Source organism: Columba livia, chromosome 15, assembly GCF_036013475.1.
Source record: "Columba livia isolate bColLiv1 breed racing homer chromosome 15, bColLiv1.pat.W.v2, whole genome shotgun sequence".
NCBI lineage: Eukaryota > Metazoa > Chordata > Aves > Columbiformes > Columbidae > Columba > Columba livia.
The window spans coordinates 13,640,086-13,667,012 of NC_088616.1; the positions used below are offsets into that span (position 1 = coordinate 13,640,086).

The window sequence follows — 26,927 nt, forward strand, 5'->3', positions numbered from 1 at the left end:
TCCAACTGTTTCCCCACCCCTGGCACTGCTCCATGTCCCTGAGAACCTCATCTCTGTCTGTTCAACCCTCCAGGGATGGTGACTCCAGCACTGCCCTGGGCAGCCTGTTCCAATGCCCCACAGCCCTTTGGGGAAGAAATTGTTCCCCACATCCAACCTCAACCTCCCCTGGCGCAACTTGAGGCCGTTTCCTCTGGTCCTGGCGCTTGTTCCTGGGGAGCAGAGCCCGACCCCCCTGGCTCCAAGCTCCTTTCAGGCAGTTCAGAGATCAGAAGGTCTCCCCTCATCTCCTGTTCTCCAGCTGAACCCCCAAGTCCCTCAGCCGCTCCCATCACACTTGTGCTCCAGCCCCTCACCAGCTCCGTTCCCTTCTCTCAACTCACTCCAGCACCCCAAGGGCTTTCTTGTCCTGAGGGGCCCAAGCCAGCAGTTACTGGACACAACGCAGCACCTGTGGCAACTAAGGCAACGTGTGCAGCCCCCACCGGTGAACCGCCCCTCCCCAGGGATGAGATAGGACGGGGACAAGGCGACACCAGGACCAACAGCTCCACAGCGGGGCCGCCCTGGGGAAAAGTGGAGAGAGAGCGCGACCCGCCCAGCATGGCGCCAACGCTTCCCCACATCCGCCCCTTCCTCCCATGAGCCTCAGCGGCGCGTCCCTTCCCGGCGTGCCCCGCGGCGGCGCAGAGCAGCAGCGGCAAGATGGCGCAGCCGCCGGGTGAGTGCGGGGGGACAAGGTGACCCGGCCCCGCCATCCCGCCCGCTGACTGGCCCGTCTCTCTCTCTTTCTTTACCGCAGTTCCCCTCAAGGACATGAAGCTGATGGACGTGAAGCTGGGCCAGCTGCCCACATGGCTGGCCATGAGGGACTACACCCCCGGCGGCATCGTGGGGGCCGTGCGGAGAGGTGAGGGCTGAGGGGCGGCGGGGCCGGGGAGGGCCCGGGGGCGAGTCCCTTCTCCGGTCGGAGCGGGACACATCGGGGCGTGAGCATCTCCGGCTGCTGGAGCGGCCCTTGGCTGGCGGGGGGAGGTCTAGGGGTACAAAGGTTGTTTCAGGGCGATTTGGTGCTTTCCCAAAAAGGTGCCGCCTGTAGCGGCTTGTTCTCCCATCTGTTAATTTGTTTCTGGTATTGGCTTTATCCAGCAGAGGTTTGTTTTCAGTATTCTGTCTTTAAAAAAGGAAAATACAGTGACCTTACTCCTGACTCCAGAACCTGTTTGCTGAAAATCTTAAGGTTTCCCAACATCACAAGTAAATTGAAAAAAAAAATGTAATTGATCCCTAAAGATGGTAAAAAGGAACACAGGGCTCTTATAGATAGATCACTTGGCAGAAGTTTTGAGCACTGGCCTTTGATGTAGATACAGATATGGCATTCCGGTAGATTTAAACTCAAGAGATAAAATGCCAGTGTCTGCATAATGTAAATATGTTAGTATGAAAGAAATAGATAATTCTAAAACGGCTTGAGTTCATGAAAGTCAGAGTAATGTTTAGGGAAAAATCATAAATGGCTTTTAAAACATTTTGTTAAAGCTTAGCGTTATTAACTTGAGCTCGCCTTGCCCACCTACCACACAGGTCATCTCTCAGTTTTGTATCTGAGCCTCTCGGATATTTCCTTAGAAACAATTTCCTCGAGTCTGGTGAAATGGGGCTGCTTCTTTCTGACACGGGAAAACGCGCAGCTTATCTGGCCGTCGTGAAAGCTTTTCTCCTCCCCAGGTTATGACAGATACTACAATAAATACATCAACGTCAGGAAGGGCGGCCTCGGCGGCATCTCCATGTTACTCGCTAGTTACGTTGTCATCAGCTACATCTGGAGCTACAGCCACATCAGTAAGTAAAAGCAGAAGGGCTGAATGTGCGTAGTGCAGCTGGGAGGATATAGAAACAATCTGCTGCTGCTTTTGGAAATAAAATGAAAGACAGCGCTAACCGTTGCTGCTTGAATCCAGGACTGTGGGCAAGCAGCCTTCTTGTAGCCACAGAGAACTTGAATGCTTGTAGTACGTTATCAGATGGCCGAGATTTTTCTGGTGATGAAGGAAGCTTAGATCTTGTCCCTGTGTGACCCGACAGTACTTAAAAACTACAAATTCAGGCTTCTTTAGAGTGTTTTCTTTACTGTATTTTCAGGTCTGGTGATTTTTGCTTGTGACCTCAGTAAAATTAACTTGTTTTACTTTGATACAGAGCACGACCGCCACAGGAGGTACCACTGAAGAGTGAAGGTGCAGCTCTTGAGCAGACCCGGCTAATGGAACAGTTGTCCTGATAGATGATGTCAGAACTATTCACGTTAAAACCTGTACTATTATGACCAATAATAAAGTGTGCACACTTTACACTTACTGACACTCTCATAACTGACTTAATTGTACAGTTAATTGTACTCTGCAAGTGAGGTTGTTTTCTTAAGAGTTTCACCCCTTGAGGATAAGTTCAGGGTTGGCTGGGAAATCATCGTGAGTTGGGGAAACTGTTCCCATTGATTCCTCTTTTAACTGTTTGATAAAAGTAAAAGCACTGAATTGCTTCTTAATGGCGCTTCTGTACAGTTGCAAGGATGTAATATTTAGATTGGAAAGAACAGTATCCGCACTTTAAGAGGCTTTTTGGTGTGGCCACGTGTTTGTGATTCAGGCTGTCACCTGAGGACTGTAGGCACTGGGCAGTATTCCATTGTGGCAGAGGCCTCGGGTGGCATCGGTTTAGCTGTAAGCTCTGTAACTCTCATTCTGTCACTAGGATTCTAATTGTTCTCACCTCTGATAATCCATTTCTATCAGAACTCTACGTACTTCCATTACTAAAAAAAGCTGGATGGGTGTAAGGTTTAAAAAAACAAAAGTCCATGAAGTTAAACTGAAGGAAAAGTTCACTTTTTGACTGAAATGCAGCAGGAGATGCTACGTGCACAAATGCAGCATGAAGGAGCATCTGGGGGTTTGGGCCCAGTCAGAGTAATGTTTAGGGGAAAAATCATAAATGGCTTTTAAAACATTTTTTTAAAGCTTAGCGTTATTAACTTGAGCTCGCCTTGCCCACCTACCACACAGGTCATCTCTCAGTTTTGTATCTGAGCCTCTCAGATATTTCCTTAGAAACAATTTCCTCGAGTCTGGTGAAATGGGGCTGCTTCTTTCTGACACGGGAAAACGCGCAGCTTATCTGGCCGTCGTGAAAGCTTTTCTCCTCCCCAGGTTATGACAGACACTACAATAAATGGGGGTTTGGGCCCAGCTGATGTCCCCTTGAAGGAAGCGTAACTCCATTACCACATGACCCACTGACCCTTTAACTGTGGCTCGACATCCCCATACACCCCACAGTGCCCTTTTCTGATCGAGAGAGAGAAAAAAACACACACTTTTTCAAGGATATAAAGAATCTCTTGGGAACTTCAGTGGTGGCAAGAGGGATTTCAGCTTTGAAAACATCTCTTCAGGTCGTGAAGACCATAAACCCCTGAGCTAGAGGGAACAGGTGGCCACACCGAAGCGCTGTGGTTCCCTTTCCGTGTGCGCAGTTACCGGCAGACGCACATCTGGCGGTTCAGCCTCTGCAGACACGGGCTGTCACACCATCAGCACTCCAACCTGAAACTTCTCTTTTGAGTGACTCTGACTCTCCACAGTGAAATAATCACAGTCATTCAAACCAACACAGGCTCCAGTCACTTCTCTTAAACTACTCATGTTACCTTGTTCTTAAAAAAAAAAAGAAAACCAAAAAATTAATCCACAGCCAAATTTTTCCATCATTACATTTCCATAAAAACAAAGTATAAAGGCAGTCAGCAAATGAGAGATGGGTCAGAATCAATAAGGCTCATATCATAGGTGCATTTTTTTTTTTTAATTCACATTTTGTCATTGGCCCTTTTGAAATAGTCTCACAAAATGAGTGGGGTTTGGCTTGAAAAATTGCTCTCGGAAGAATGCTCCACCACTTTTTAAAGCAGTGTTCCATGAGAATATACATCTCCACCTCTTGGTTTTCTCCAGGCTACGGAAATACCTGCTCTGTGTGAGCTGGATGATGCCGGGGGCAAGACAAAGCTCTTCCAGCCGTGTTCATTTTCCCTCCTCGCTTTTTGCAAATGGAAAATGAGCACAGATGCATTTTTTTTTCCTACAACCATTATTCCTCATTGTTTAGTGAACCACAGAGATGCCAATTTATTCTCCCCTTGATCGGTTCTCACCCAGAAGATTAATTTCTAACCTTCAGTATAGCCAGAAACACAGAACTAAAGCAAGCGGACAAGAATTTTACAGCCTGATGTACGGGAGGCATCAGCCGCTGGGACGAGCTCAGCGACTACCACAGGCTGGACCTGGGAACATGACTTTTTGCTTTTTAAGAGCTACAGGACAGCAGAATTCCTGCTTCCGCACTGAAGGGAGGGAATTTCAAGTATTAATTTTCCCAGTCAGTCTTCCTGCTTCCACAGGGAGGGCTGAGACGCTGCAGGTTCTCCAAAGAGAAGCGGCAAAACACTTTAAAGAAACACTGGAGGAAGATGCGTTTACGTGGAGCGCTGCACTGGTGAGGGGTTCGCTTTATCTATTTTGGTTTCAGATCTACCTTTCAGCAGGGCTCAATGAAAACACGTGGAGGCCAAAAAATCTTATTTTTAAAAAGGTTAAAACATAAAAAAAAGTCGTGGACAATTACAAAAACGTTGCTTAGCAGCAGCCAGCCTCTGACCAGTTCTTTCAGTAATGGCATTAAAAAACAACCTGATTAATAGTTCAAGACATAGTGCTCGGCAGAAACCTTTGCTCAGTGCTAACAGCTCGCTCGCACTCTTCGTCCTGCTCTTTCACTGCCCACTGAGAAAGGCCAGATGTCCTTTGGTGCATCTGTTGGCATAATGACCTTTTTCACCGCACTAGAAGAGAAACAGAGAGAGGAATTATTACTTAGTTACAACTTTTTTTCTCCTCTAGCTGCCTTTATTAAGGCAGCCGACAACTGCTGTGATTTGGAAGCTTTCACCGCGTATGGAACACGCAGCATTTAGCAGGTGAAGTGAAACACGGTGTCATCACAAGGGGCACGATTTATGGGCTATTTCTATCCCTTGGAGCATAAGCTGCTTCTGTGCCGGGAGCAAGCTGGTGTCATGTTATTACAGCGCTCCCCATGCCCCGTCACAAACAGAAAAGGGATGTAACATACACAGAGAATTTCAATAATTGTGGCTTCCATGACTCCTCCATGTGATATAAACCACATCAGAGATACACGGGGACTCTCCTGAGTGGCTACTCAGAATTAAACAGAGAAAAGTCCAAAGGCATTCATGACTTTGCATCTTGAAGCTATTCAAGCCCAGCGAGAAACATCAGTATCTGATGCTACAGCATTCTCCAGATATGGCATTTACTTACAGCTAAAATAATAAGCACCTATTCAAGGTTTCAGTGAAATGGATTCAGCTACTTAATATCCCTGTCCAATCACAATTATTTTTACCCAAACAAGCACCTAAGGCACAGAACTTGGCGTGTACCACGATGTGTCTGTCAAAGGTGATGGGACAGGAAGATTTCTTCGCCCTTTCCTAGTGGCTAAGGTTGGGGTTTGTGGAAAAATAAAGAGATGGGAATTTGATTGAGTCAAAAGCTTTACCAATGCTCCTCAATGAGCAACCGCAGTGAATAACTCTTTCCTTGGTGTGACAGCAACGAGGTGCATTTACAGCTGAAATACCAAAAGGTCTTTGCATATTCAAGTTTTGAACAAGGACCTTCCACGCTAACAGAGAAGCAAATCTTTCTAAAAATCACAAAGTATAAGCAACTTAATTCACGGGACAAAACTAATATTAGCTCTTATTTTGTAACGTAGTCCAGGTGAGTGCATGCTGAACTTCTTAAATCCACGCTCTGCTCTCCCTCCGTGTCCCTCCCCTCTGAATTACCTTGTAGCAGGTGACCTGTTCCAGCGGCCGGGGTCCTCTGTTCCCAGTGTTGTTATTTTGTGACTGCATGACTCCAATGACTTGAGGTGTCCTCTGTTGGTTAGGAGAAGAGTTCTGACTCGTTAAGTGCATCAAGGATAAAGGCCTTTCTGGTTGTTATTTTGTTAAGAAGGGAAAAGGAGCACCCCACATATCAAATGATCAATTTTCCTCCAGATCTGTGTGTGGGTGCTCTGCCAGCTGGAGCACCAGAGAGAAGAAATCAAGCGCTGAGGCTTACAAAGCCCAGCGATCCTGCTTTTCTCCAGAAAGCAGATTTAGAGAGTAGGTTTAGGCTGCTAAAATATCATTGCCAGCACTGAGACATGTCACACAGATTACAAAAACTGGCAGCTTGCTGTCCAACCATGTATGATGCACTTCTATGTAATGTGGGAGTGTTCTGTGACTCAATCTCCATGTAAAGTTGGAGCAATTGTAGGAATTTCACCACTATAGTGGCACTCAGAAGGGACCACGCTTTGCAGTTTATTAGGGTTTGTCTGCAAATACTTCATTATGAAAAAAATATCACACTCTATTGTAAAATAGGAAGGTTTTCCCTCATTCAGTGACTATTTCTCCAAGGCTTTCCAGCAAACCAAGAGCTCAAGTGTGCAGTTCTGACCACAGGACAACACACTCTCTGGTAAAGCTCGTGGGAAACGCTCCGAGGGCGGGCGTGCGGGGGGTAGGGGAATCGCGTACCTTTTGCTGGGTCTGTGTCGGCTGAGGCAGCGGTGGTTGCTCTGTGGTTCCCATTGGCAGTTCAAACCGTGGGCTGGTTGAGATGGAAACAGGAAAACTGATTCTCAAATCATATGCCAACATTTTACCACCAGCTCAGTCAAATAACTCGAAACAAAATAAACTTGCAGGCAATTAAAATTCGGCTCATGGGAAACAGATCTCCCCCTTCCCCACTTCTCTTTGCATTCTGATGCTAAACAATTACGTATACTAAAATGACAGTCCAGTACTTAGTGTATCACCCCAGCTGTGAAATCTTCTGGAATAAAGTCCACGCGATCCCACCACACTGATAGCACCTGATCACCACTTACTGGTGTTAATAACTCCCTGCCCCATATCCTCAAATCTGTACAACAAACCAAACATCAGCCCAACCTCCAAAGCCACTGAGAAGCACTGGAGCAGCCTCGTTTTACACCTACGGGATGACAAAGATCCCAGGAGAAGCCTGGAAGCGTACTCACTGCATGAATTTACAGGTGGGCCCCTCCGGACAGAATCCTACAAGGTAATTCACACAAATGACTCTTCGAGTGTGCCGGTGTCTGCAGAGGGGACCTGCAACACAAAACCCAGTGGGTCATATTCCACATACATGTACCCCAGTACTCAGTAGTAGCAGGTACACAAGCAGATAACGCAAAGAAAGAATAGCAATGCCCTACCCTTGATTTAGAGCCGCAGATGCAGCAGCTCTGCGACGTACATACCATGTTTACAGAAGCCTCTGTCATACCAGGGACAGTCCTTGATCTTAGATTCCGGGTCGATGTGCAAGAACGGACATTCTTTGTTACTGCATTCCCCTGTATCAAAGGCAAACAGACTTCTTAGTCAATTGTGCAGCTTCGAGATCAAACGACTCTCAAAACATTACCTGGAACGTAGCTCCCACAAAGCTGTTCCCAACATTTTTAAGTTCAGGCACAACTGCCTGCCTTAACCTAGATGAAAACCACCAAGGACTCACCTCCGGTGAGTAAAGTTCTACCAGACTGGATTATTTATGTGTGCTTTTAAAAACAATGCGGAAACTAAATTGGAAAGAGCAGTCATGATAACAAAAACCAAACATTTAGTGCACCAGAAGTGTGGAGAAACTACAAATTGCGCACTAACCTCAATCCAAGGAAACCTACAAGACTGTAAGTTCCTGACAGCAAGTTGCATCATTATGTCCAGATCTCCAGAGCTGGAAAGCAAGTGCATAAAAGTTTTGCACCCCCTTGCCCTCTGCTGCTCATCAGCTCCCCAAAAATAAGAGTCATGCAAAGATCAACTGCTCAGCCTATTCATCTCATACCCAAAGCAAGGTGTAAAACCCAGTAAAAACTTGAACTTCCCCCCTCTTCCCCCAAGGGACAAGCTCTTGAGAGAGAAGATATCTATGATACATCACAAATTTAGAGAGATAATAAGGTGAAGGACTAAGCGGATCTGAAAAAGTACAATTTAACAATATTATTGGACACAGAAGAACTGCAACGCTCTGAAGACAGATGAGAGCAATGTACCAGGGTCCTCTTCACCAGACGCCCATGCCAGGAAGGAACGCTAAGTAGGAGCTACAACACCCCTTACCAAATTTGGAGTAGAAGTAACACTCGGGCATCTTGGTCATGTCATACTCGTGCAGAAACTCGCACTGGTCTCCCTTTTTGCACAGTCCTCGTAGCCAGTGTTTGCAAACAACAGTCTTTTCCCCGCTGATGTGTCGGAACGGGCACATGCCTCCTGTGGAAGGATGGGGCAAGGAGAAGGGAAAAGAGGAACAATTAAAATCTGCGACACAAGAAGGCACAGAGCAACACTTTGTCCCCCTCTGTAAGAGGGGTTTCAGAAGGCATCACTTGTCTTATTAATTTGGCCTTTAGTGGCAACAAGGACTTGGGACAAGTCTTATGTTACACTCTAATGAGTTCCACAATGTAGTCTCCAGCTCCTAATCCTGGCAACCACAACCCCCAGCAACTAATACAGCCACATCCATAGCAAGGGCTCCATGGGGCAGCTTTGCTTATTCACCTCCAAACTGCTTAAAAAAATACCATTCTTTCACAATTGCTGCAGTTACTCCAACATCCTTCAGTTTTATCCTCTACCTATTAAGAGGTCATCCCCTCATCTTTAGAGAAAACAAGAGTACTACAGATAGTGCTAGAAAATCAAGTTTCCTCCCCTCCATCCCCATGAGTATTATTGTATCGGAAATATTACTTGCCTTTCCCACAGGCCGCTTTTAAAAAAAATTCACAGACAGCTGCACCTGATTCTGTGGAGAGAACAAAGAAAAATAATTAATTTTAACAAAGTCTTGTGGTAACTTTTAAAATACTTCCTTCTCCAGAAAGACAACCTGGTCCTCAACACCAAAAGAAAAGCAGCGTTTTGGTTTGGGGAATTTACTTTTCCGCACAAGTTCCTTGTTCAAGTCTGGCCATCACAAATATCTGTGTTCTTCTTGGAGAACACCAAGGGGAAACTGCAGAGGTCTGGTGGTGCTCGTTTTACTTTTCAGGTATTTAGGTTTTATTGACTGGGTCTTCCTCTGCTGTTAGGTCAATCATGTCAGTGAACCTCACATTTACACTCCTGACAACTCCTTATATTACTTGACATGAACAGTCTGAAACAACCATTAGTGTGTTATCCCTTGCTGATCCTGACCAACAGGTACCACAACATTCAACAGAGTTAAAACACGCATTTAGTAGCCCTGCTAGAAAATTTCAGCAAACTATGAGTCTCCTGAGACTGTGTCAGATTATTAGACTGAAGGAAAAGGTTTAGAGACCAGGCCATGGGTATGCCCAAAGATTAATTCTCCCTGCCACCAAAACGCCTCATCTATCAAAAGTGAATAAAAGAAATAAGCATAGAATCATTTTGGTTGGAAAAGACCCTCAAGATCATCGAGTCCAACTGTTTCCCCACCCCTGGCACTGCTCCATGTCCCTGAGAACCTCATCTCCATGTCTGTTCACCCCTCCAGGGATGGTGACTCCAGCACTGCCCTGGGCAGCCTGTTCCAATGCCCCACAGCCCTTTGGGGAAGAAATTGTTCCCACATCCAACCTCAACCTCCCCTGGCGCAACTTGAGGCCGTTTCCTCTGCTCCTGGCGCTTGTTCCTGGGGAGCAGAGCCCGACCCCCCTGGCTCCAAGCTCCTTTCAGGCAGTTCAGAGATCAGAAGGTCTCCCCTCAGCTCCTGTTCTCCAGCTGAACCCCCAGGTCCCTCAGCCGCTCCATCACACTTGTGCTCCAGACCCCACACCAGCCTCATCGCCCTAAATAAAAATAATGTTCTGCGCAGGAAAGTGATGTTTATTCACAATACTGCCTCAACTTTTATTTTCCGGACTCGCTGGGTACTAACTACACCTTTCATTAAGCGGGAAAGAACACCACCTGGATTAAGACACAAGCGTCACAGGGAAAGCCGGAGCTGGGTGGATCTAAGGACAAGACCAGAACAAGGCGCTCAGACCTGGGGAACCCCCCTCCTTCCCTCCCACCCCCGGGCTCGTCCCGGCCGGGAGCCCCGACTCGGCCCCAGCCCCGCGGGGCGGACGGGGCCGCTCCGCGCTCGCTGCCCGCACGCACTGTCCATGCCGGGGAAGGGCAGCGGCTGCGCCCCCAGCTGCTGCTCCACGGCCACCTCTAGGTCGAACTTGATGTGGTCCACGCTGGCGATGAGCTCCTGCATGGTGGCGGCCGGGGGGCGGCGGAGGCGGGAGGGAAGGGGGGGGATGGTGGGGGGTGGGGGGGCAGCGGGCGGCCGGGCCCGGGCTGGCCCGGCCCTGCCCGCTCCGCTCCGCGCCGGCAGCGCCTGAGGTGAGGGGAGGCGGCGGCGGCAGCTCCTCGCCGCCCCGCGCCGCCCGCCCGCGGAATGCCGGGAGTCACCGCCGACCTCCGAGCCCAGCGGGCAGCGCGCGCGCCTCCGCCAATCAGAGAGCGTCGTCCGCGCAAGGCCCCGCCCCTTCCGCCCGCGCAGGCGCCGCGGCTGAGGCGGGCGGAGCGGGAGCGGTTCCCGCCCCGGTACCGGTGACACATGGGGACCCTGCGGCTGCTCGTCCCGCCCTGCCGCTGGGCCCGCTCCGCGCTCCGGCGGTGGGCAGCCCCCACGCAGCCCCCGCTGCCTCCCCGGTGTGCGCTGCCGGGCTGGAGGCCGCTCAGCTTCTCACAGGCGGCCGGTGGCGGCCTGAGGGAGATCGAGGGCAGCGGCTGCGCCGAAGCTGTTGGTGAGGAGGAGGATGACGACGATGAAGATGTGGAGTTCGGGACGCTGTCAAATAGGTTTTCTTCTAGGAAATATTATCATAAAACCACGTCACGGTTTAAGGATTTGAAGCTTCAAGATGAGGGGGAGGATGAACCAGAAAGAAAACCCCGGTGGGGACCCAAGAACAGCCCGTACTGGTACTTCTTGCAATGCAAAGCCCTCATCAAGGATGACAAGGTTTGGTCCTGGTTCTTCCCTTCTGTTTTGTTTTGTTTTTAACAGTGTCGATAAAATAATGCAACTTTGCACCATTGGTATCATCCTGTCACTTAGTGTCTTTACAGAAAGTAAGAATTTGTGAGGAATCCCACGCTCTGTCCTTTCTACCACAACCTGCCCACTGCTGTGCATATTAATATCTACTGTAATCGATTCTGTTGCTGCCTCATCATGGATTTTCCTCTTCCCTGCAGCTAGCAGAGGCTCTGGAGCTGTTTGAGGTGCAGATGCTGAAGGAAGAGCGTGTACAGCCGACAGAAAGTAATTACACGGTTCTAATTGGTGGCTGTGGCAGGGTTGGCTACGTGAAAAAGGCATTCAGGCTCTACAATGATGTAGGTTCACGTTCTCTCCTCTCAAACCTTCATTACGTTTTCTAAGCTAAAACTGTTTCAAGCGTCTGGTCACGTTACTTTTTCTCTAAAATGCCTTTGAGTTATCATTTCCATCTTCTTAACCTGAAACTCTTAAAAACAAGGGATTCTAGAATTCCTTTCCTAAAAGCTGTTTCCAATTCTTTTCTTCCCTCAGATGAAAAAACGAGGCTTGACTCCCAGCGAGGCCACTTACACAGCCCTGTTCAACGCCTGCGCCGAATCCCCGTGGAAGGACTCGGGGCTGCAGAGCGCTCTGCAGTTACGGCAGCAGCTCCAGAGCAAAAACGAGCAGCTGAACCTGATCACGTACCACGCGCTGCTGAAGGTCTGTGCCCTCTGCTCCGACCTCAGGATGTGCTTGGATGTACTAAAGGTAAAGATGTGACTTCTCTTGTATTAAGCATAGTCTGCTCTGGTTAAAGCTCCTGGAAGTTGCCACATTGCATAGACTTTTTTGATTTAATTTCCAGCAGAAGTGATTACAGGTCTCGTGTTTATGTTTCATTGATCCTTGGTCTCATACAATGAAATAGTCTTGGTACGTAGAAGTACATAAAAGGCTGCAGAAGTTGGCTTTAAAACTCTGGCCAGGTGCGTTAAAGACTTCATGAACAAAGTTTTTATGGAGTTCACAGCTCTGTGTCTGTCTCCATCCTTCATTTTAAACACCCATATATCGATACACAGCTCTTCTTATAGCAGCTCCTCAGAAGGGCCAGTCTGGGAGCAGCTGTTCCTGCCCTCAAATTCCTGTAGCTTCCATCAGGGAGAAGCTGGGATCTACACCAGTGTTTCAGGGCGCTTTTTCTCCTGGAGCCATCATTCTGCTCACAGTGCCAAGTTCACCCTGTGCTTTGTTGGTGCTCTACACCCAGAAGACAACAGCTGTGTTGAGCTTCGCAACCAGAAGTGATGGACTGTTTGGGTAACTGGGAAGTTTAACGCTCTCTCTGCTCTTTTAGGAAATTGTGCATAAGGGTCACATTCCCACAGCCAAGACTTTCAGCTTCCTTCTCATGAGCTGCATCAAGGACAGTGAAAGTGGCTTCCGTTACGCCTTACAGGTTTGTCCTCATGTTTGCAGTGGGGAGGAAAAAGTGTTTCTGTGTTGTAACTTGTCACTCGTCATCAGCTCAGAGCTGATGAAGCAGGGGGAATTCAGCTCCTCCTGGGAGAAGTTCTGTAAACTAAACCTTGTCATGCTGTAAACTCGTTTCTTATCTGTAAGTAGATACCGTAACACTGGGTACAACAGAAATGCTTACAACCTGCTAGAAGTGTTCTTGTTACTTATTTAATATCACATCTAGTGTTCACCTTCCTCTCTTCAGGTTTGGAGACAAATGACTAAGTTTGGAATCAAGGCTGACAGCCACACGTACAATTTGATGCTTCGTGCTGCAAGAGACTGTGGAATAGGGGATCCGGTCGTGGCTTCCGAACTCCTGCTCAGACCCACCTGTGAGAACTCGCCTCAGCTACGGCTCGCAGCCAGGAGGCAGAAGGAAAAGGTGAAAAGTCAGAGGAAGAAGGGATCAGAGAGCACAGCTGCTGTCCAGCTGGATGTGGAAGCTATGGAAAAGCAAATATTTTGGGAGAGTTCAGTGCAGCCTAATGAACTGATCCAGCAACAAAATAAAGACGGGAATTGGGCTGAAACAGAACCAGCGGCTCTCGACGGCCCTGGCGGAGCTCCCAGCAGAACCGGAGCGCTGATGAGGAGAGAGCAGAACAGGATGGAGCAGGAACAAATGCACCTACAGCAAAAGCTGCATTTCTGCAACCTGCCCAACTTGCTGGATTCCCAGATGCACAACGCAGCCATGGTTTCCTTGGGGACAGTGGCCACACCGTCCCATCGCCTGGCTCTGATGGGGGATGTGGAGGGCTTCTTGAGTAAAATGGAAGAGGACAACGCGGAACCTAACATTAAAACGTTTACATTACTGGCTGAGCTGGTGGAACCCCAGAGCCCCTCGGAGTCCTCATTGCTGGCACTCCTAGATAAGCATAAAGTGAAAGTAGACGTGACTTTCTTTAACACTTTAATAAGGAAGAAAAGTAAACAGGGAGACCTAGAAGGAGCAAAGGTGAGGACAAACTCAGCACCAGCCCTGTCACCATCTCCTTGTCCCTGGCCTCCAGCGTTACCTGTGTTTCACTGTGAGACCTGTTCCTCTATCCACAACAGAAACTGTAAATCTCATGCTGTTTTCCACAAGCCCGTGCTCAGGTTAATTTATAAGTAGCTGTGGATTCTATTCTAGCACCTTCAGCTCCATTTGGAAAGCTACAGGGAGACTTTATAGGAACTGATGTCAACACTTGTGTCTTGCAGAGCGTGCTGCCAGCTCTGGTGAAGAGGGGACTGTCACCAAACCTCCAGACGTTTTGTAACTTGGCAATTGCTTGCCACCAAGAGAAGGATGGGCTGCAGTTACTGTCAGATTTAAAGGTAATAATAATAATAGTAATAATAAAAAAAAAAAACCCTCTGCTGCATGGGGTTTGAGCTGCAGGAGGTGGCAGAGTGAAGTATTAATGCTTCTAGAAAGATCTACTGAGGTTTCTGTGGTGAGTGGTTGTTTTCTCATTCCAAAAATATGCAACTGCAGAGAAGGTGCCAACTGCAGTGTCTGTCCTGTGTCTGTGCTGAGACAGGAGAGGGCTCACAGGAAGGGCTGTGCTGGCACCAGCAAATCACAGAAACATTTTGGTTGGAAGAGACCCTCAAGATCATAGAGTCCAACCATTAACCCACCCCTGGCACTGCCCCATGTCCCTGAGAACCTCATCTCCGTCTGTTCACCCCTCCAGGGATGGTGACTCCAGCACTGCCCTGGGCAGCCTGTTCCAATGCCCAACAGCCCTTTGGGGAAGAAATTGTTCCCACATCCAACCTCAACCTCCCTGAAGGGAGTGAGAGCCTTGGTCCTTATGTAAGAAGCGCCTCTGTGCCTTTTCCTTCTTCTTGTGCCAATTGACACAGGATTTCCAGAAGTTTAACTGTAGCATTTGTTGTTTGCAGAGGTCTGGAGTCACTCCCAACAAGTACATCTACAGCACCCTGATCGCTGGTGCCGTGAGGCAGCTGGATTACCGGTACCTCACAGAGATCCTGCGGGACATGAGGAACAACCAGGTGCCTCCCAATGAAGTTATCATCCGCCAGCTGGAGTTCGCGGCGCAGTACCCTCCAAAATTTGACAGGGTAGGTAGCCAAGACCAGTTAGAGCGTGAAGGCAACATGGATGACGCCAGTGAGGGAGGGGAAAGCAGATTTCTGCAACATCATCTTCTTTTGGGTTTGTCTGATCTGGCTGACAGTTCCTTGAGCATTTTTTGTTTGTTTTGTAATAGAAACTTGTTTTGTTGCATTTCTCTTTGCAGTATAAGTCGAAGAACACATACCTGGAGAAAATTGATGGTTTCCGTGGCTACTACTATCGGTGGTTAAAGGTAATGGCAGGAGAGGAGACGCCCCACCCCTGGGCAAAATACAGAACAGCAAAACCTGCAGATGACAAAAATGAAGAGGATGTGCAGGAGCAGCCAGGGCACAAGTAGCAGCGAGCAGGACGCTGAACTCCCACATCTTCCTTGGGCTGGAAGAACTTGGAATTATCTTTCTTGAACTGTCTTGTTGTAGAGCTGCTTTGTATTTTCATGAGCTCAAGTTCTGTTGGTGACTACATAATAAAAGACTTGTCCTATGTTTGAAGGAGAAGCAAATACATTTTCAGTGAATTTCCTTAAGCCACGGAGGATTAGACAGGCTGTAGTTTAAGAAACCCTGTGCTAAATAAGGGAGAAGCAAAATCAGGTGGAACAGGGGTTTAGCTCAGTGCTGGTTTTGTCTCTTTCCCATGTTCTCTGTTAATTTGGGCGCTGACCACACAAACTGTCCCAGATTGCTGGAATTCCTGACTGCATCTTCACACTAATTCCAGTTATAAACTGGAGCAGAGTGTTCCAGTGCAATTTAACTTCCTTCTATATGAGATCAGGGGAGAGCTTAAATCATGAGTGGAATTTTGAGAGCTGTCTTATTTCCTTTTCACACAACCTTTTAAATTCAGTTATTTGAGAAAGAGGGGGGAAAAAGCTGGTTTAAATAAAACAAACATCCACATTTAGAACAACCTCACAATATGCAGCACAACCTTCAACCAAGCCAACCGAAACACATCCAACAGGAATATAAATGTTTTGCCAGAAGCCTGTGCTGCTCTCTCAAGAAGGCAGACTTTATTTTAAAATAAACGGCTACACAAAACCTACTCCAAAACAACCACCATTGTCTATACAATCCTGGTGAATTTGTAGCTGTTTTAACTGTTATACAGAAATATCCAATCCTGCAGATGGTGTCTATAACTGCACCAACAGTCCGATGGGTCGAATGATGTCCAGAGTTCAAAAAGTAGCTTTATGGCGAAAGGCTTCACCCAGAACAGCCTCTGCAGCCGCAGTGGGTGCACTCGATGATTCTCCCCTGGAAAACAAAACACGAGGGAATTTCAGCTGAGCCCCACAAGCAGACAGAGCAGCGCGCTCCGGCCTCGAGGCTGGGAATGGGGCTGCGTGGAGAGCGTTTCTACCATCTGCTTTTCTGCTGTTTCCCGTACTTTAATGACTTTAAACCACTGCAAGCCAAAGCTGACAGTAACTTTAGAACCAACAAGATACCAACTCTACCAGCAACGATATAAAGCATTAGAAGTAGAGGCAACTCCCAGCACAACCTCCTCTGCTCACCCTGCGCTGGGAGGAGTTACAGCGGGTGCTGCAAGGGGCTGGACATGTGGAGGAAGAAGCGGATAAACTCTTACCACTTCCAGTTTGCTTTTGGGGACCCTGCAGATGCAGTTGGTTCCGAAGTTGGTGTCGCGTGTCTGGATACAGCGCAGGCAGCAGAGGTTCTCGTAACCCTGCTTCTTCCACTTTGCAATCAGGTTTTTGTCAGCGTATCCTTCCTTGATGCAGTACTCATAGAGCTCTGCAGAGGGGCAGACACCATCATGAGTAGCTCCCGGGAAGTGTTAGAAGACTCGCTAATGGGAATTACAAGCTGTAGTAACTAGGAGTTAAAGCCAGGCAGCTGCCAGCCTTCCCTCCACCTTCCCTGCCCAGAAACCCAACCCTTCCCACCAGCGCCACTGGACATCCTGCTCCCTGCCCAGGGTAAAGCCTCTGCACTCCTCACCTCTGCTGATGGCTTTTCTTTTATAGAAGAGATCAAAGATGTAACGTGTCTTCTGGTGGTGAATTCTGAAGATGGGCCAAAGCGATTCCACTTTCCTCTTCCCTTCGTGAGGCTCTGTCTCCGCTGGGAGGGAACACAAACACCATAACTGATAACGTTATTTCCTTAATCGCTTTGCAATGAACCATTCCAAAAACGTTCATAACTTTAATACCTTGTAGAGATAAGGCCAAGTTTAGTGGGCAAAGATACAAACGAAAGTCACCTGAGCTAGAACAGCTCTTAGGAAACGAAAACATAAAGAGAAGTGCAGTGGGGATGAGGCCAGTGGCTTCACGGTTGCCCTGGCTCGTCAGATGAGAGCAACAGCACAAACGAGAACTACCAGTGGTCAGTTTACATCTGCAGGGGAAGCTGCGCTTCCTGGAGCGGTTCAGGATGCAATTGCTTCAGGGACACATCTGTGCCAACACCCAGCTCTACCTTCTCTCATCTTCTGATCCAGCTCATCCAGTGTCGGCTCAATCAGCTCCCAGCCATCCGGAGGAGGCTTCCTGCTCCGCTTCACTTTGGGCATCACGTCAGAAAAAAGGCAAAAGGCGAGGGAACGAGGGTGTGCCTAAAATCAAACCTGCGGGTGCTTCAAAGTCCTGAGAACCACTGGAAAAAAAAATAATAACAAAAGAGGAACAGTTGTTGGAGATGTTTCTGCTAAGATTTCTGTGCCCCTTTGTTATTTTCCACTTTGATGATAAAAAATGGGCTTTATAGAGCTCATGAAGGAATCACTGAATTACTGTAGTTGGAACAGACTCTAAAGACCATCAAGTCAAACCAGAATCTAAATCTAGCACTAAACCATGTCCCTAAGAACGTCATCTATGCATCTGTCCAACCCTCCAGGGATGGTGACTCCAGCACTGCCCTGGGCAGCCTGTTCCAGTGCCCCACAGCCCTTTGGGGAAGAAATTGTTCCCACATCCAACCTCAACCTCCCCTGGTGCAACTTGAGGCCGTTTCCTCTGCTCCTGGTGCTTGTTCCTGGGGAGCAGAGCCCGACCCCCCTGGCTCCAAGCTCCTTTCAGGCAGTTCAGAGATCAGAAGGTCTCCCCTCAGCTCCTGTTCTCCAGCTGAACCCCCCAGGTCCCTCAGTCTCCATCACACTTGTGCTCCAGCCCCTCACCAGCTCCGTTCCCTTCTCTCAAGTCGCTCCAGCACCTCAAGGTCTCTTTTGTTGTCAGGGGCCCAAAATTGACCCCAGGATTCGAGGACTGGCCTCCCCAGCGCCGACTACAGTGGAAAAACATAAAATCTCTCCCAATGTGGCCCCGGGGTCAGCGCTGCATCCGCCATCCCACATTAAACCATTTTTTCTCCTCAGCAAAGTGAGGCGAGACCTGCCCCGCCCCCACCCCGGGACCCTGAACAGACAACTTCCGCCAGCTCCTGCCGAAAACCCGGACAGCACCGGACGGGACCGCCCGGCCCGGCCCCGGGGCGGCTCCCGGGACTCGCCGGAGCTCGGTCCGTTTTGCCGGTCCCGGTACTTCTCACCTGCCAGGGCCGCAGCCGCCGCTTCCGCGTCGCCGCCGCCGTCACCCGCGGGGACTTTCCCCCCGGCCCTCCACGTGACCCCGCCCCGCCGAGGTGCCCGCCGCAGTGCCTGAAAGAACTCCCCCCCCCCCGCGCCGCGCGCGTCCCCGCCTCGATCGGAACAACAAGAAAAGCGCGGTCCACCGGGAGATGAAGCGGCCCCTCTGTCCCCTGCCGAGGGACCCGGAGGGGCGGCGCCGATGGCAGCCCCGCGGCGGGGTCCTTTCCGCGGACCGTGGTGACTGAGCGGGCGGCGAGGGCTGCACACCGCGCGCGCGGGGGCGGGACGGTTTCCGCTTCCGGGTCGCCGCTCGGGGCCGGGGGGGGCCCTCGCTGCAGTTGCCGCCGCTGCCGCCATCGCCGCGATGCCGAAAGGAGGTGGGGCCGGGCCGGGGCTTCCCCGGCGGGAATCGGCGGGGAGGGGAGGAGGCTGAGGGGCTGTGGGCCCCGGGGAGGGGCGGGGGGGGGGGGCCCGGCTGTGGAGGCCCCGGGCGGACCGGGGCTGTGAGGTGCTGGCGGGGGCAGGTCTCGTTCCCGCGCTCGGCTCTGAAGGGGCTTCTCTACCCCTCTCTCCCGGCTTTGGGGAGTTTGGGGGTGTCTCTTTTCCCCGTTCTCGGCCGCGGGGTCTCAGAGGCGGCCCCTTCCCGCCCCCCCGGCTGTGATGGTCTCGGGGGGGTCTCGTTTTCTCGCCCCAGCCCGTTCTGTCGGGTTGCAGGGGGACCCTCCCTCCGCAACACATTCTGCCGCGGTCGCCGGGTCCCGTTCGCTCCCCGCCAACACGCGCCCTGCGATCGCAGCAGCCCCTGGGGTGTCCGGCCCTGGCGACCGGGCTGTGCGCCGTGTGCTCCCGTTGGGCCGGGAGCTGCAGCCGGTTCCCCGGGGCTGGGAGCAGGGGGGCACAGCCGCTGTGGGGTGCTTGGTGGTCCTAACGTGGCGGAGCCTTTTGGGGCAGGGACCGGGAGTCCGGGCAGAGGGTCCTGCTGGGCTCAGGGGCTCCAAACGCGGCTCCTTTCATGTGGCTCCAGCAGCGGGTACCAACTTGCCGGTGTGATTAAGAAGCACCGAGGGACTGACGGGCTGTCAGGGCTGAGCTGGATCCACCCAGAACCTTCTCCAGATGCACCATCTGCATAATTGGCTCTTGTGCGAGCGTCGGTGAAACCCCGTCATATACATTAATGTAAACCAGCCCTCGTCATTCGGCTTCTCTGGAGTTTGCTCCAATTTATTTCATCAGCGTTTCCCAAGCTTTGGTACCAAACCTGCTTCCGTGTTTGGATTTTCTTGTGTCCGTTTGCACGATGTTGGTAGATGGGGCTGAAGCTTTCACGTAGTTTTTGTGAAAGCAAAGAGCTGTGGTGGGTTGTGACCCTGGTTGCCGTATTTAAATGCCCTTTGAGACAGGATTTCCTGCTCTGTATTTCGTTGTGCAGTTTTGAATGTTTGTGTCACACCTTCTGTTTCTTGGGAAACGGGGGATATTTGCCCCCCCTCCCCAAGTCAGTAGGAGTTATTGTGTTATGGAATGGACTTTTGCACTCACTGCTTAATACAAAATGGAGATTTTAACCAGCCGTTAATACAAGATTATTTTTTAATACCTCAGTTCACCAAGAATAAGTGATCCCTTCAATATTCTTCTATTTTCTTTTATTTAAATTCCTTAATTAAGCTGCTTAAAGCTGAAGACAGATGTATTTGAACACATGCGTGCCTTAGGCACCAGTGGCCTTTACTGCAGGTGAAATCTGCAGGTGATTATATTTTAAAAGTGCTTTTACAGAGCAGGCTAAGAATCGTTATCCCTATTTTACAGATGGGGAAAGCGAGGCGCGGAGCTGACGCGAGTTGCGCAGCGTGGTGCGGTGGGTCAGGGCAGCTGTAGGACCGGCACTCCACTGGTCTGACGTGGTTTGATCTCCCCGTGCGGGCTCCAGGATCAATGAGATCGATCCACTCCTCCATTTGCTTCGTTTTAGTAATTTAATGTAAGAAGATTGCTTTTGTGTTCGTCAGCGCTGAGCCCAGCTGGACCAGAAGGCTGCCTGGCGTCGGTTGAGCTTGTAGCGCAGGATTGGTTTGGTTTATTGAGGTTTTTTTGGTGTTACGTGGTGTGTCAGGGATGTGACTGTTGTTGCATCCAGAGTGATGTCATTTACAAGGCACTGAGGTGACATCTCTGGGGCAAATCTTGTTCCCAGGGGTGTCAGTGTTGCCACATGCAATGGTTGGCAACAGATGAATTAAAAACTCACATCTTTGGGTGCAGCAAATTTTTTTGGTCACGCTTGTGGTTTGGGAGCCCACGAGACTCCCCAGCTCAGAGAGAAGAGTCTGGTCTCTGCACTTCCACATTTCCCAGGAGAAAAACATCCCGGGAGTCTCTGCAAAGCTTCACAGCGGGGTTTTGAGACAATTTATTCCACAGCTCAGCTTGTACTGAGCTAAAACCCTTGAGTTTGTCTTTGCTGAGCCCGGAGGGCTGGTCAGGAAACGCTGGATTTCTCAAGCCCACAGCAGCCGCCGGCTCCAGTGTCTCCCTGCGCAGTCCCAAGGAAGGAGGGACAGTCCCCTCAGCATCACCATAAGGTTTCTTTTGTCCTCGGCAGGTGAAGTGAGGAGAGCACGAGGATTTCCTGCTCCTCCCTCGGCCTGCAGAGGCTCCCCCGGCAGCAGGGAGCTCCCTCACCTGAGCCACTTGCTTCTTGCTGGTCTCACACACCAGGTCTACCCCAAGCTCCCTAGTTCAAGGCTGGAGACCGACTTATCAGCTTGTTTTCCAGCGGTTCTTTGAGCCGTAAGAGCAGAAACAGAGAAACCGCTTGCAGAGGGAGCATTAATGGCTTCAGCAATTCATTAATCAACAGAACTTTGAACTTGAGAGCCGATGGTAAGCAGGCAGTCCGGCCAGCTGAGCCAACTCTCCTCTCCCTGCTGCCTAGAGCTTGTTTTCATTTTTCCTTATAAAGCACTAAAACATGGAGGCCCCTCTTAGTAGTTCTTCAAATCTCATTATAATTCCCAAAGCTTTTCTCCAATTAGCTCCTTATTTTCTCTGGGTGCAGCCCTGGTGTAGAGGGGCTGAGGAATTCAGCTGGTCGGAGATGCGGCAGGAATGTGCTGTGATTCCGTCTGCGCCGAGGGGACACGTGGGAGCTCGTTGCCCCATAATCAGTGTTCTCAGAGCTGGGAAGGTCCTGCCCAAATTGGGGACCTGCTTGGTTCTGGGGTCTCCAAAACCAGCCCAAGTTGAAAGAAGGAACTACATCTCTATGTATGTGTCTATGGATCATTAATCCCAATTCTTGGTGTAACTTACCCCAAATGCTTGGAGTGTTCACTGAGCTCAATGTATCCTTTTAGAGTCTAGTTTGATTTGTCCCATCTTCACCAAAAATCCAGAGAGAGTCCTGCAGGAAGAGCAGATCTTTCTGGAAGCTTATCACTAAGCCATTTATGAACTTGATTGTTTTGTACAGGTAGAAAAGGAGGCCACAAAGGCCGAGCAAGACAGTACACGAGTCCTGAAGAGATTGATGCCCAGCTTCAAGCAGAAAAGCAAAAGGCGAGGGTATGTGTTTACTGTTGTAAGTCCTGGCTCATACAGTGTGCTCAGCTTGTGGTTCCTGAGAAACGGCAGCTTGGTCAAGTGCCGCAGATCATTGTCAGTGATCACGGTATGAAATCAGAATATCTCTGGCTGGGGAGACAACAAGGGGGTAGTCAGTTTGGTTCCGTGCAGAAGTGAGGCCAAATAGACCATCCAGTTCATAAGTGGAAGGTTAAAGGAGAGGGAAGATGATCACCCAGCAGCTCTAGATATCTTTTCCCTTGTATTTCATCGTTCAGGTCTCCAGTGTCAGCTAAATTTTTGTCCATGCCCTGCAGTTTAGCTGTGGAGAAAAAGGTCTCACATCTTATTGTGTATTGAATTGTGTATTATTATATTTGCCCTCTTCTAAATTTAAAAGACCAAATTCCATTGACTTCTTCCTCCACACATGATTTTCTTGTTTGCCTCTGACCTGTAGGGAGAGATAACCAGGTTTTGTTGCACAAGTTCTTTTTTGGGGTGTATTTCCATGCCCCAACATGGGATTGTAACAGCCCCTCCCACCAGCTACCTGCCTGCTGTTATAAAAGACACGGCTGCTGCTTGCAGTGCTTGCTCTCTTGTATTTCAAATTATCACCACGCCAAGGGCACCCTCGCTGCTGTTTTTCTGTGGCTTTATGAAAGTGCTGCCTAAGCCTGAATACACTATTCCAGCTGAAGCCTCACAGCACTGACTCCAGAAGGATAATTATACCCCAGATAGGAAATACTGATGAATACCTCCCAGAAAATGACTCTTTCAAGCACTTATGAGCCATATTGTTGACTCCTTTTTAATGTTCTGACCAGCTGTAACTCAAGAAGATTGTGTGGTTTGCTGCTTGGCCACACAATCTGACTTTGTGTTGGATTTCTTCTCCCAAAGTGTATCTCCTCTTGGTTTGTTTTCTGATTCCACCTTCTTGGTTTCCTGCTGTCTTTCCAAATTCTGAAGCCACTCATGGGTCTGATCCCGTTTTCCAAAATGATTCCAACTCCTACCAGTCGTTCACAAACTTGACAAGTGTTGTGTACTTCCGAGATTTTAATAAAAATACCAACCAGAAATGGAACAGAACAAGCAGGACCCCGCTTTAAGTATGTCTTGTTTTAAAAGAAACCAGAGAACTGTTCTTTGAGAAGGATTTCTTCTTTTTCTTCTGCGATAATCCATGTAACACTGTTTCGTTAGGGAAATCTAAAAATATAAAAACAATTAACAAAATTACTCTTACTGCCCGTAGCTCGTGCACTTTGCCAGTCGCTCTGGTGAGGGATGTTTGACAAGGGCAAAGCAAACTGGTCACACCTGTGTTGGTTGTTCCAATGATTTACAAATCAATTCCGAGACCTCTGACAGGTAAAACCTGTGCTAAAAAGGCTGCATTTTCTTGGATGATAATGTTCTGGTTGGTGGTTGTCAGGTTGCTCTTCTCTAGTTGTTTTTTTAATTGAGATCTAGGATGGGGTCCAGCCCTACGCTACATCCGTGTAGTTCCCAGTCCCTGAGTTATTGTGCTGGAAACTGGGGCCAAAATATCTCCAGGAGATTTTGATGTACATTTTCTCTGATTTCCTGTGATTTTATAGGAAGAAGAGGAACAAGAAGAAGGAGGCGAAGGAGCAACAGGGGACCCTAAAAAGGAGAAGAAGTCTTTAGATTCTGATGAGAGTGATGAAGATGACGAGGACTATCAGGTACTGTCATTCTCAAGGCATTTACCACATCGCAGCACCCAGGGCAGGAGAGAGATGCACACTCGTGACTCCGAGTTCTCTTTGACAGCTGCCTATAGTAATTTTTTTATGGAAGAACTATTTTTAAAAGCCAAAAACCCCTTACTTGACAGTATGTTGTCCTCAGCATGAAAACTTGCATATTTTTATAAGCGAAATGCAGAGGCAAAAAGATTTCAAAGAAGGCTGAGGATAGCTGGTGGTAGAAACCTTGGCTCATAAATGGTTTTGCTGTCTGGTAGTAAAAACTAGAAAAAAATATTGAATTCTCCTTTTGGGGTGTGTTTGCTGAGCTGTGATACAACACGACGCCGGGTGTGACAGAGCTTCTTAACCTTCCTCTTGTTCTTCAACCTTAGCAAAAGCGCAAAGGAGTGGAAGGGTTGATAGACATAGAGAATCCCAACCGTGTAATTCAGACAACCAAAAAAGTCACTCAGCTGGACCTGGACGGACCCAAGGAGCTCTCACGACGGGAGCGGTGAGTCTTTCCTGCTGCCTCGGCGCGTCCCTGGAATTTCATGCTTGTTGGTGGCAGCAGCGTAACGCGGGGAGATGTTTCCCGGCTGCGCGTGCATTGGTGTTTCAGGGAAGCCTTTTAAATGTGTTTCTGTCTAAAGCGGACACTGAACAGCAGCGAACTGTCAGGCAGGACTCGCTGTGGTTCGAAATGTCTTTCCTTACGAATTTTACAGCGGTTGTCTGTGCCCTTGGAGCAGCTGTGTTCGTGCTGGGGCCAGCAGCTGCGCCAGGGGCACTAAGAAGGTGAAGTTTGTTGCTGTGAAGCAGATTTAGGCCATTCCTTTCCTGAAGTTTTATGCCAAAAATCAACCGTAACTGAAATCCATTCACCAGAGGTCACCTTGGGGTCCGCTTTAATCTTGCCCTGGTGACAGCCAGCGGTTTCCCAGATTCCAGGCATCACAGTGAAATTTTTCTCTGAGCAGATGAATAAGATGAGAACCAAAGTTTAATCTTCTAGTTTCATTTAGCAATGGAGAGTTTCAGAGCAAAAGGTTTAAGCTTATTTGGGCTGCATTGCTTCAGCAGAAGTACAGCTTTGGGAGGGAAAAACATGTCCTGGTGCTGTGCGGTCTGGGGCTAATTCCTTTGACCTCAGTGTCCTTATTTAGCTGAACAAAGGTAGAAATAATCTCATCATCCCTGTTCCAACCCTGCAATAGATACAACCTGTGCTTGAAAACTGGTGACAGGGGCCCCCGGTCTTTGTGGGAAGTCCCTCCCTGTCCTCCCCGCTCCAATCCTCTGGTGACCAGTGTGTTTTACTCAAACAGAGAGGAGATAGAGAAACAAAAGGCAAAAGAAAGATACATGAAAATGCACCTAGCTGGTAAAACAGAACAAGCGAAGGCCGATCTCGCCCGACTAGCCATCATTCGGAAGCAAAGGGAAGAAGCTGCCAGAAAGAAAGAAGAAGAAAGGAAAGGTTAGAGAGTAATTACTCATCTCCTCTTGCTTCTCTTTGCAATGGTTGTACTGCCAAGGGCCGTGATTTCTTGTGTGTGATGTTGCTGGGTGTCATCACAATTCCTCTCATCGAAACCATATTCAGCCTTTTCATTCTTATAATGCTTTTGCTTTATAACACTCTAGGACATCTGAGCTGGGAGCAGGAAGGCAATTGCCCTCGATAACCGTGTTGTTCTCAGCCTCCCAGGCAACGCTTGCTCCACTTTGGGGCTTTAGCAGGTTCCTTCTGCCGCGTGTGATTTATTGGCTTTGTGTGCTGGGGATCCAAAGGGAATTTGCAGCCCCCCCTCTCCTCAGCTCTGAGAGGTGTAAACCCGGGGTCTGATGAACGTGTCGTCTCGGTGGCTTCCACTGAGAAATCTGCGGCAGCATCAGGGTGATTTGTCACACCTGAAGAGAGTCTGAGACGGGAACACGCTGGGGGCTGCTCCTCTGAACTCTGGGGGGATCTACCAGGAATTGGCGGGGAGGGCTGGATTTTTCCCATTACCTCACCATAGGTGCCTGGCAGGATTTTGGTCTCTGGGGCTGTCACCAGTCCCTGACACCTGCTGTGAAATGACGAAACCTCTGTTCTTTTCCTCCCCCAGCAAAAGACGAAGCGGCCATGGCAGGTAAAAGACTGCAGTCACTATCCCTTAACAAGTAAGCGCAGGACACGTAAGAGGAGGAAACGCCAGGGAACTGTGCCTGGTGCCCGCCGGGAGCTCTGTCGTGTTGCATACCATGGGTGTACTGCGGCATCGAAGTCACCTTCACCTCCAAGAGACACCGACAACGTGTTTGTCCTCATCCTGGCACAGATTTCTTTCCATTTGGGGTTAGGGGCAGCTGCGACCTTCGGTGCAGAACTGTGCTGAACAGCGATTCTCTGTAACAGTTTGGAAACCTGAATGTTGTTTTTTTTTTTGCTGTTTTTAGGATTAAGAACTCATCTAGACAAGGGGGAACAGGGTGGGAGGGGAGGTGCTTCAAATATTAGATTGCAAGAAAATTAGATTGTGGGGTGATTGTGGGGTGGGGCATGGGGTGGGGAACCTTGACTTGCTAGTGAAAGCCTGAAGGATGATGTATCTGAGGAATCCTTTTGGCCAAGTGGCCCATCAAATTCTGCTGTGGGGTGTTGCAGTATAAGCTGGGAGCCTGACGTCACGGACATCTGGAGTGCTGTTCCTTCCCGGTTTCATCCCTCCTTTCTTGCAGCCGGTCTCCCTTTTTCCCTCCTCTTCATTTGTTGGGTTTTTTTGGGTTTTTTTTTTTTACCCTTTTCCTTACTAGGGATAGTGCCAGTTTTTAACCACATCATCCTTTGTTTAAAGGAAAAATAAAAGAACATGTATCAGACCCAGATGGAAAACAAAAGACAACTTGATAAAGCTTAAAAAACAAGAACAGAACTTGTATATTTGGCTGATTAAAAAGTAAGTTATCATAACTGCTCTGTCGCCGTGGTGTGTGTGTGTGTAAGTGAAGAGGCTGCTGCCATGCGGCTGCGGGAGCGCTCCGTGGGGCGGTGATTTCTGCCTCTTTGCTGTTTCTGTGGTGGTTGTGGTGTGGAATTTGTGGTGTGGAATCTGGCTGGAGGTTCGGCAGCTCCAGCAGCAGATGCAGCCGGGAGGCACAAAGCTGCTGCATCTCTGAGCAGTGTCTTGCACAATCTGGTTACTACAGTGGAGAAGACAGTAACCCTCG

At 49.2% G+C, this 26,927-nt stretch overlaps 5 protein-coding genes across 7 annotated transcripts; 3 read left to right on the forward strand and 2 right to left on the reverse strand.

Annotated features, from left to right (window-relative positions):
* The first annotated feature begins 597 nt into the window (after positions 1-597).
* ATP5MF (ATP synthase membrane subunit f) lies at positions 598-2,363 on the forward strand. The gene is made up of 4 exons (XM_005504496.3): positions 598-721; positions 803-910; positions 1,732-1,848; positions 2,206-2,363. Exons 1-4 carry the CDS (start codon positions 706-708, stop codon positions 2,232-2,234), a joined length of 270 nt encoding a protein of 89 aa, XP_005504553.1. The 5' UTR covers positions 598-705; the 3' UTR covers positions 2,235-2,363.
* A 1,329-nt stretch (positions 2,364-3,692) lies between these two features.
* Positions 3,693-10,615, reverse strand: CPSF4 (cleavage and polyadenylation specific factor 4). The gene is made up of 8 exons (XM_065031386.1): positions 10,340-10,615; positions 8,958-9,008; positions 8,318-8,470; positions 7,447-7,542; positions 7,201-7,294; positions 6,692-6,764; positions 5,945-6,037; positions 3,693-4,909 (listed from the first exon to the last, which is right to left on the reverse strand). Exons 1-8 carry the CDS (start codon positions 10,440-10,442, stop codon positions 4,841-4,843), a joined length of 732 nt encoding a protein of 243 aa, XP_064887458.1. The 5' UTR covers positions 10,443-10,615; the 3' UTR covers positions 3,693-4,840.
* A 112-nt stretch (positions 10,616-10,727) lies between these two features.
* PTCD1 (pentatricopeptide repeat domain 1) lies at positions 10,728-15,346 on the forward strand. Its single transcript, XM_021290345.2, has 8 exons — positions 10,728-11,195; positions 11,432-11,572; positions 11,769-11,987; positions 12,577-12,678; positions 12,946-13,704; positions 13,953-14,069; positions 14,643-14,825; positions 15,005-15,346. Exons 1-8 carry the CDS (start codon positions 10,788-10,790, stop codon positions 15,179-15,181), a joined length of 2,106 nt encoding a protein of 701 aa, XP_021146020.2. The 5' UTR covers positions 10,728-10,787; the 3' UTR covers positions 15,182-15,346.
* Positions 15,347-15,840: 494 nt separating this feature from the next.
* On the reverse strand, positions 15,841-18,588 carry BUD31 (BUD31 homolog). Of its 3 annotated transcripts, none has more exons than XM_065031389.1 (5): positions 18,375-18,588; positions 17,304-17,480; positions 16,821-16,943; positions 16,447-16,613; positions 15,841-16,109 (listed from the first exon to the last, which is right to left on the reverse strand). In XM_065031389.1, the coding sequence occupies exons 2-5, from the start codon at positions 17,395-17,397 to the stop codon at positions 16,059-16,061; spliced, it is 435 nt and encodes a 144-aa protein (XP_064887461.1). In that variant the 5' UTR covers positions 17,398-17,480; positions 18,375-18,588; the 3' UTR covers positions 15,841-16,058. The 3 variants fall into 3 exon arrangements, with proteins under 3 accessions (XP_064887461.1, XP_064887463.1, XP_005504554.1); XM_065031391.1 differs by having other exon boundaries at positions 18,558-18,581; XM_005504497.3 differs by having other exon boundaries at positions 18,004-18,385.
* A 13-nt stretch (positions 18,589-18,601) lies between these two features.
* On the forward strand, positions 18,602-26,670 carry PDAP1 (PDGFA associated protein 1). Its single transcript, XM_065031388.1, has 6 exons — positions 18,602-18,791; positions 21,893-21,984; positions 23,598-23,705; positions 24,104-24,225; positions 25,040-25,191; positions 25,826-26,670. The coding sequence occupies exons 1-6, from the start codon at positions 18,779-18,781 to the stop codon at positions 25,882-25,884; spliced, it is 546 nt and encodes a 181-aa protein (XP_064887460.1). The 5' UTR covers positions 18,602-18,778; the 3' UTR covers positions 25,885-26,670.
* The last annotated feature ends 257 nt before the right edge of the window (positions 26,671-26,927 follow it).

What these genes read in the sequence shown, in the direction of transcription:
- PDAP1 (XM_065031388.1), top strand. An exon ending in GAGCTCTCACGACGGGAGCG is followed by an intron (nt 24,226 to 25,039) that starts GTGAGTCTTTCC and finishes TTACTCAAACAG; the next exon opens with AGAGGAGATAGAGAAACAAA. An exon ending in GAAAGAAGAAGAAAGGAAAG is followed by an intron (nt 25,192 to 25,825) that starts GTTAGAGAGTAA and finishes TTCCTCCCCCAG; the next exon opens with CAAAAGACGAAGCGGCCATG.
- PTCD1 (XM_021290345.2), top strand. Translation starts at nt 10,788, where the DNA reads ATGGGGACCCTGCGGCTGCTCGTCCCGCCCTGCCGCTGGGCCCGCTCC. An exon ending in CCCTCATCAAGGATGACAAG is followed by an intron (nt 11,196 to 11,431) that starts GTTTGGTCCTGG and finishes TCTTCCCTGCAG; the next exon opens with CTAGCAGAGGCTCTGGAGCT. An exon ending in TGTGCTTGGATGTACTAAAG is followed by an intron (nt 11,988 to 12,576) that starts GTAAAGATGTGA and finishes CTGCTCTTTTAG; the next exon opens with GAAATTGTGCATAAGGGTCA.
- CPSF4 (XM_065031386.1), bottom strand. Translation starts at nt 10,442, where the DNA reads ATGCAGGAGCTCATCGCCAGCGTGGACCACATCAAGTTCGACCTAGAG. An exon ending in GCCCTTCCCCGGCATGGACA is followed by an intron (nt 9,009 to 10,339) that starts GTGCGTGCGGGC and finishes TTCTCTCCACAG; the next exon opens with AATCAGGTGCAGCTGTCTGT. An exon ending in AACAGGTCACCTGCTACAAG is followed by an intron (nt 4,910 to 5,944) that starts GTAATTCAGAGG and finishes TTTCTCTTCTAG; the next exon opens with TGCGGTGAAAAAGGTCATTA.
- ATP5MF (XM_005504496.3), top strand. An exon ending in CGTGGGGGCCGTGCGGAGAG is followed by an intron (nt 911 to 1,731) that starts GTGAGGGCTGAG and finishes TCTCCTCCCCAG; the next exon opens with GTTATGACAGATACTACAAT. An exon ending in CTGGAGCTACAGCCACATCA is followed by an intron (nt 1,849 to 2,205) that starts GTAAGTAAAAGC and finishes ACTTTGATACAG; the next exon opens with AGCACGACCGCCACAGGAGG.
- BUD31 (XM_065031389.1), bottom strand. Translation starts at nt 17,397, where the DNA reads ATGCCCAAAGTGAAGCGGAGCAGGAAGCCTCCTCCGGATGGCTGGGAG. An exon ending in GGATCAGAAGATGAGAGAAG is followed by an intron (nt 16,944 to 17,303) that starts GTAGAGCTGGGT and finishes GTTCCCTCCCAG; the next exon opens with CGGAGACAGAGCCTCACGAA. An exon ending in AAGAAAAGCCATCAGCAGAG is followed by an intron (nt 16,614 to 16,820) that starts GTGAGGAGTGCA and finishes GCCCCTCTGCAG; the next exon opens with AGCTCTATGAGTACTGCATC.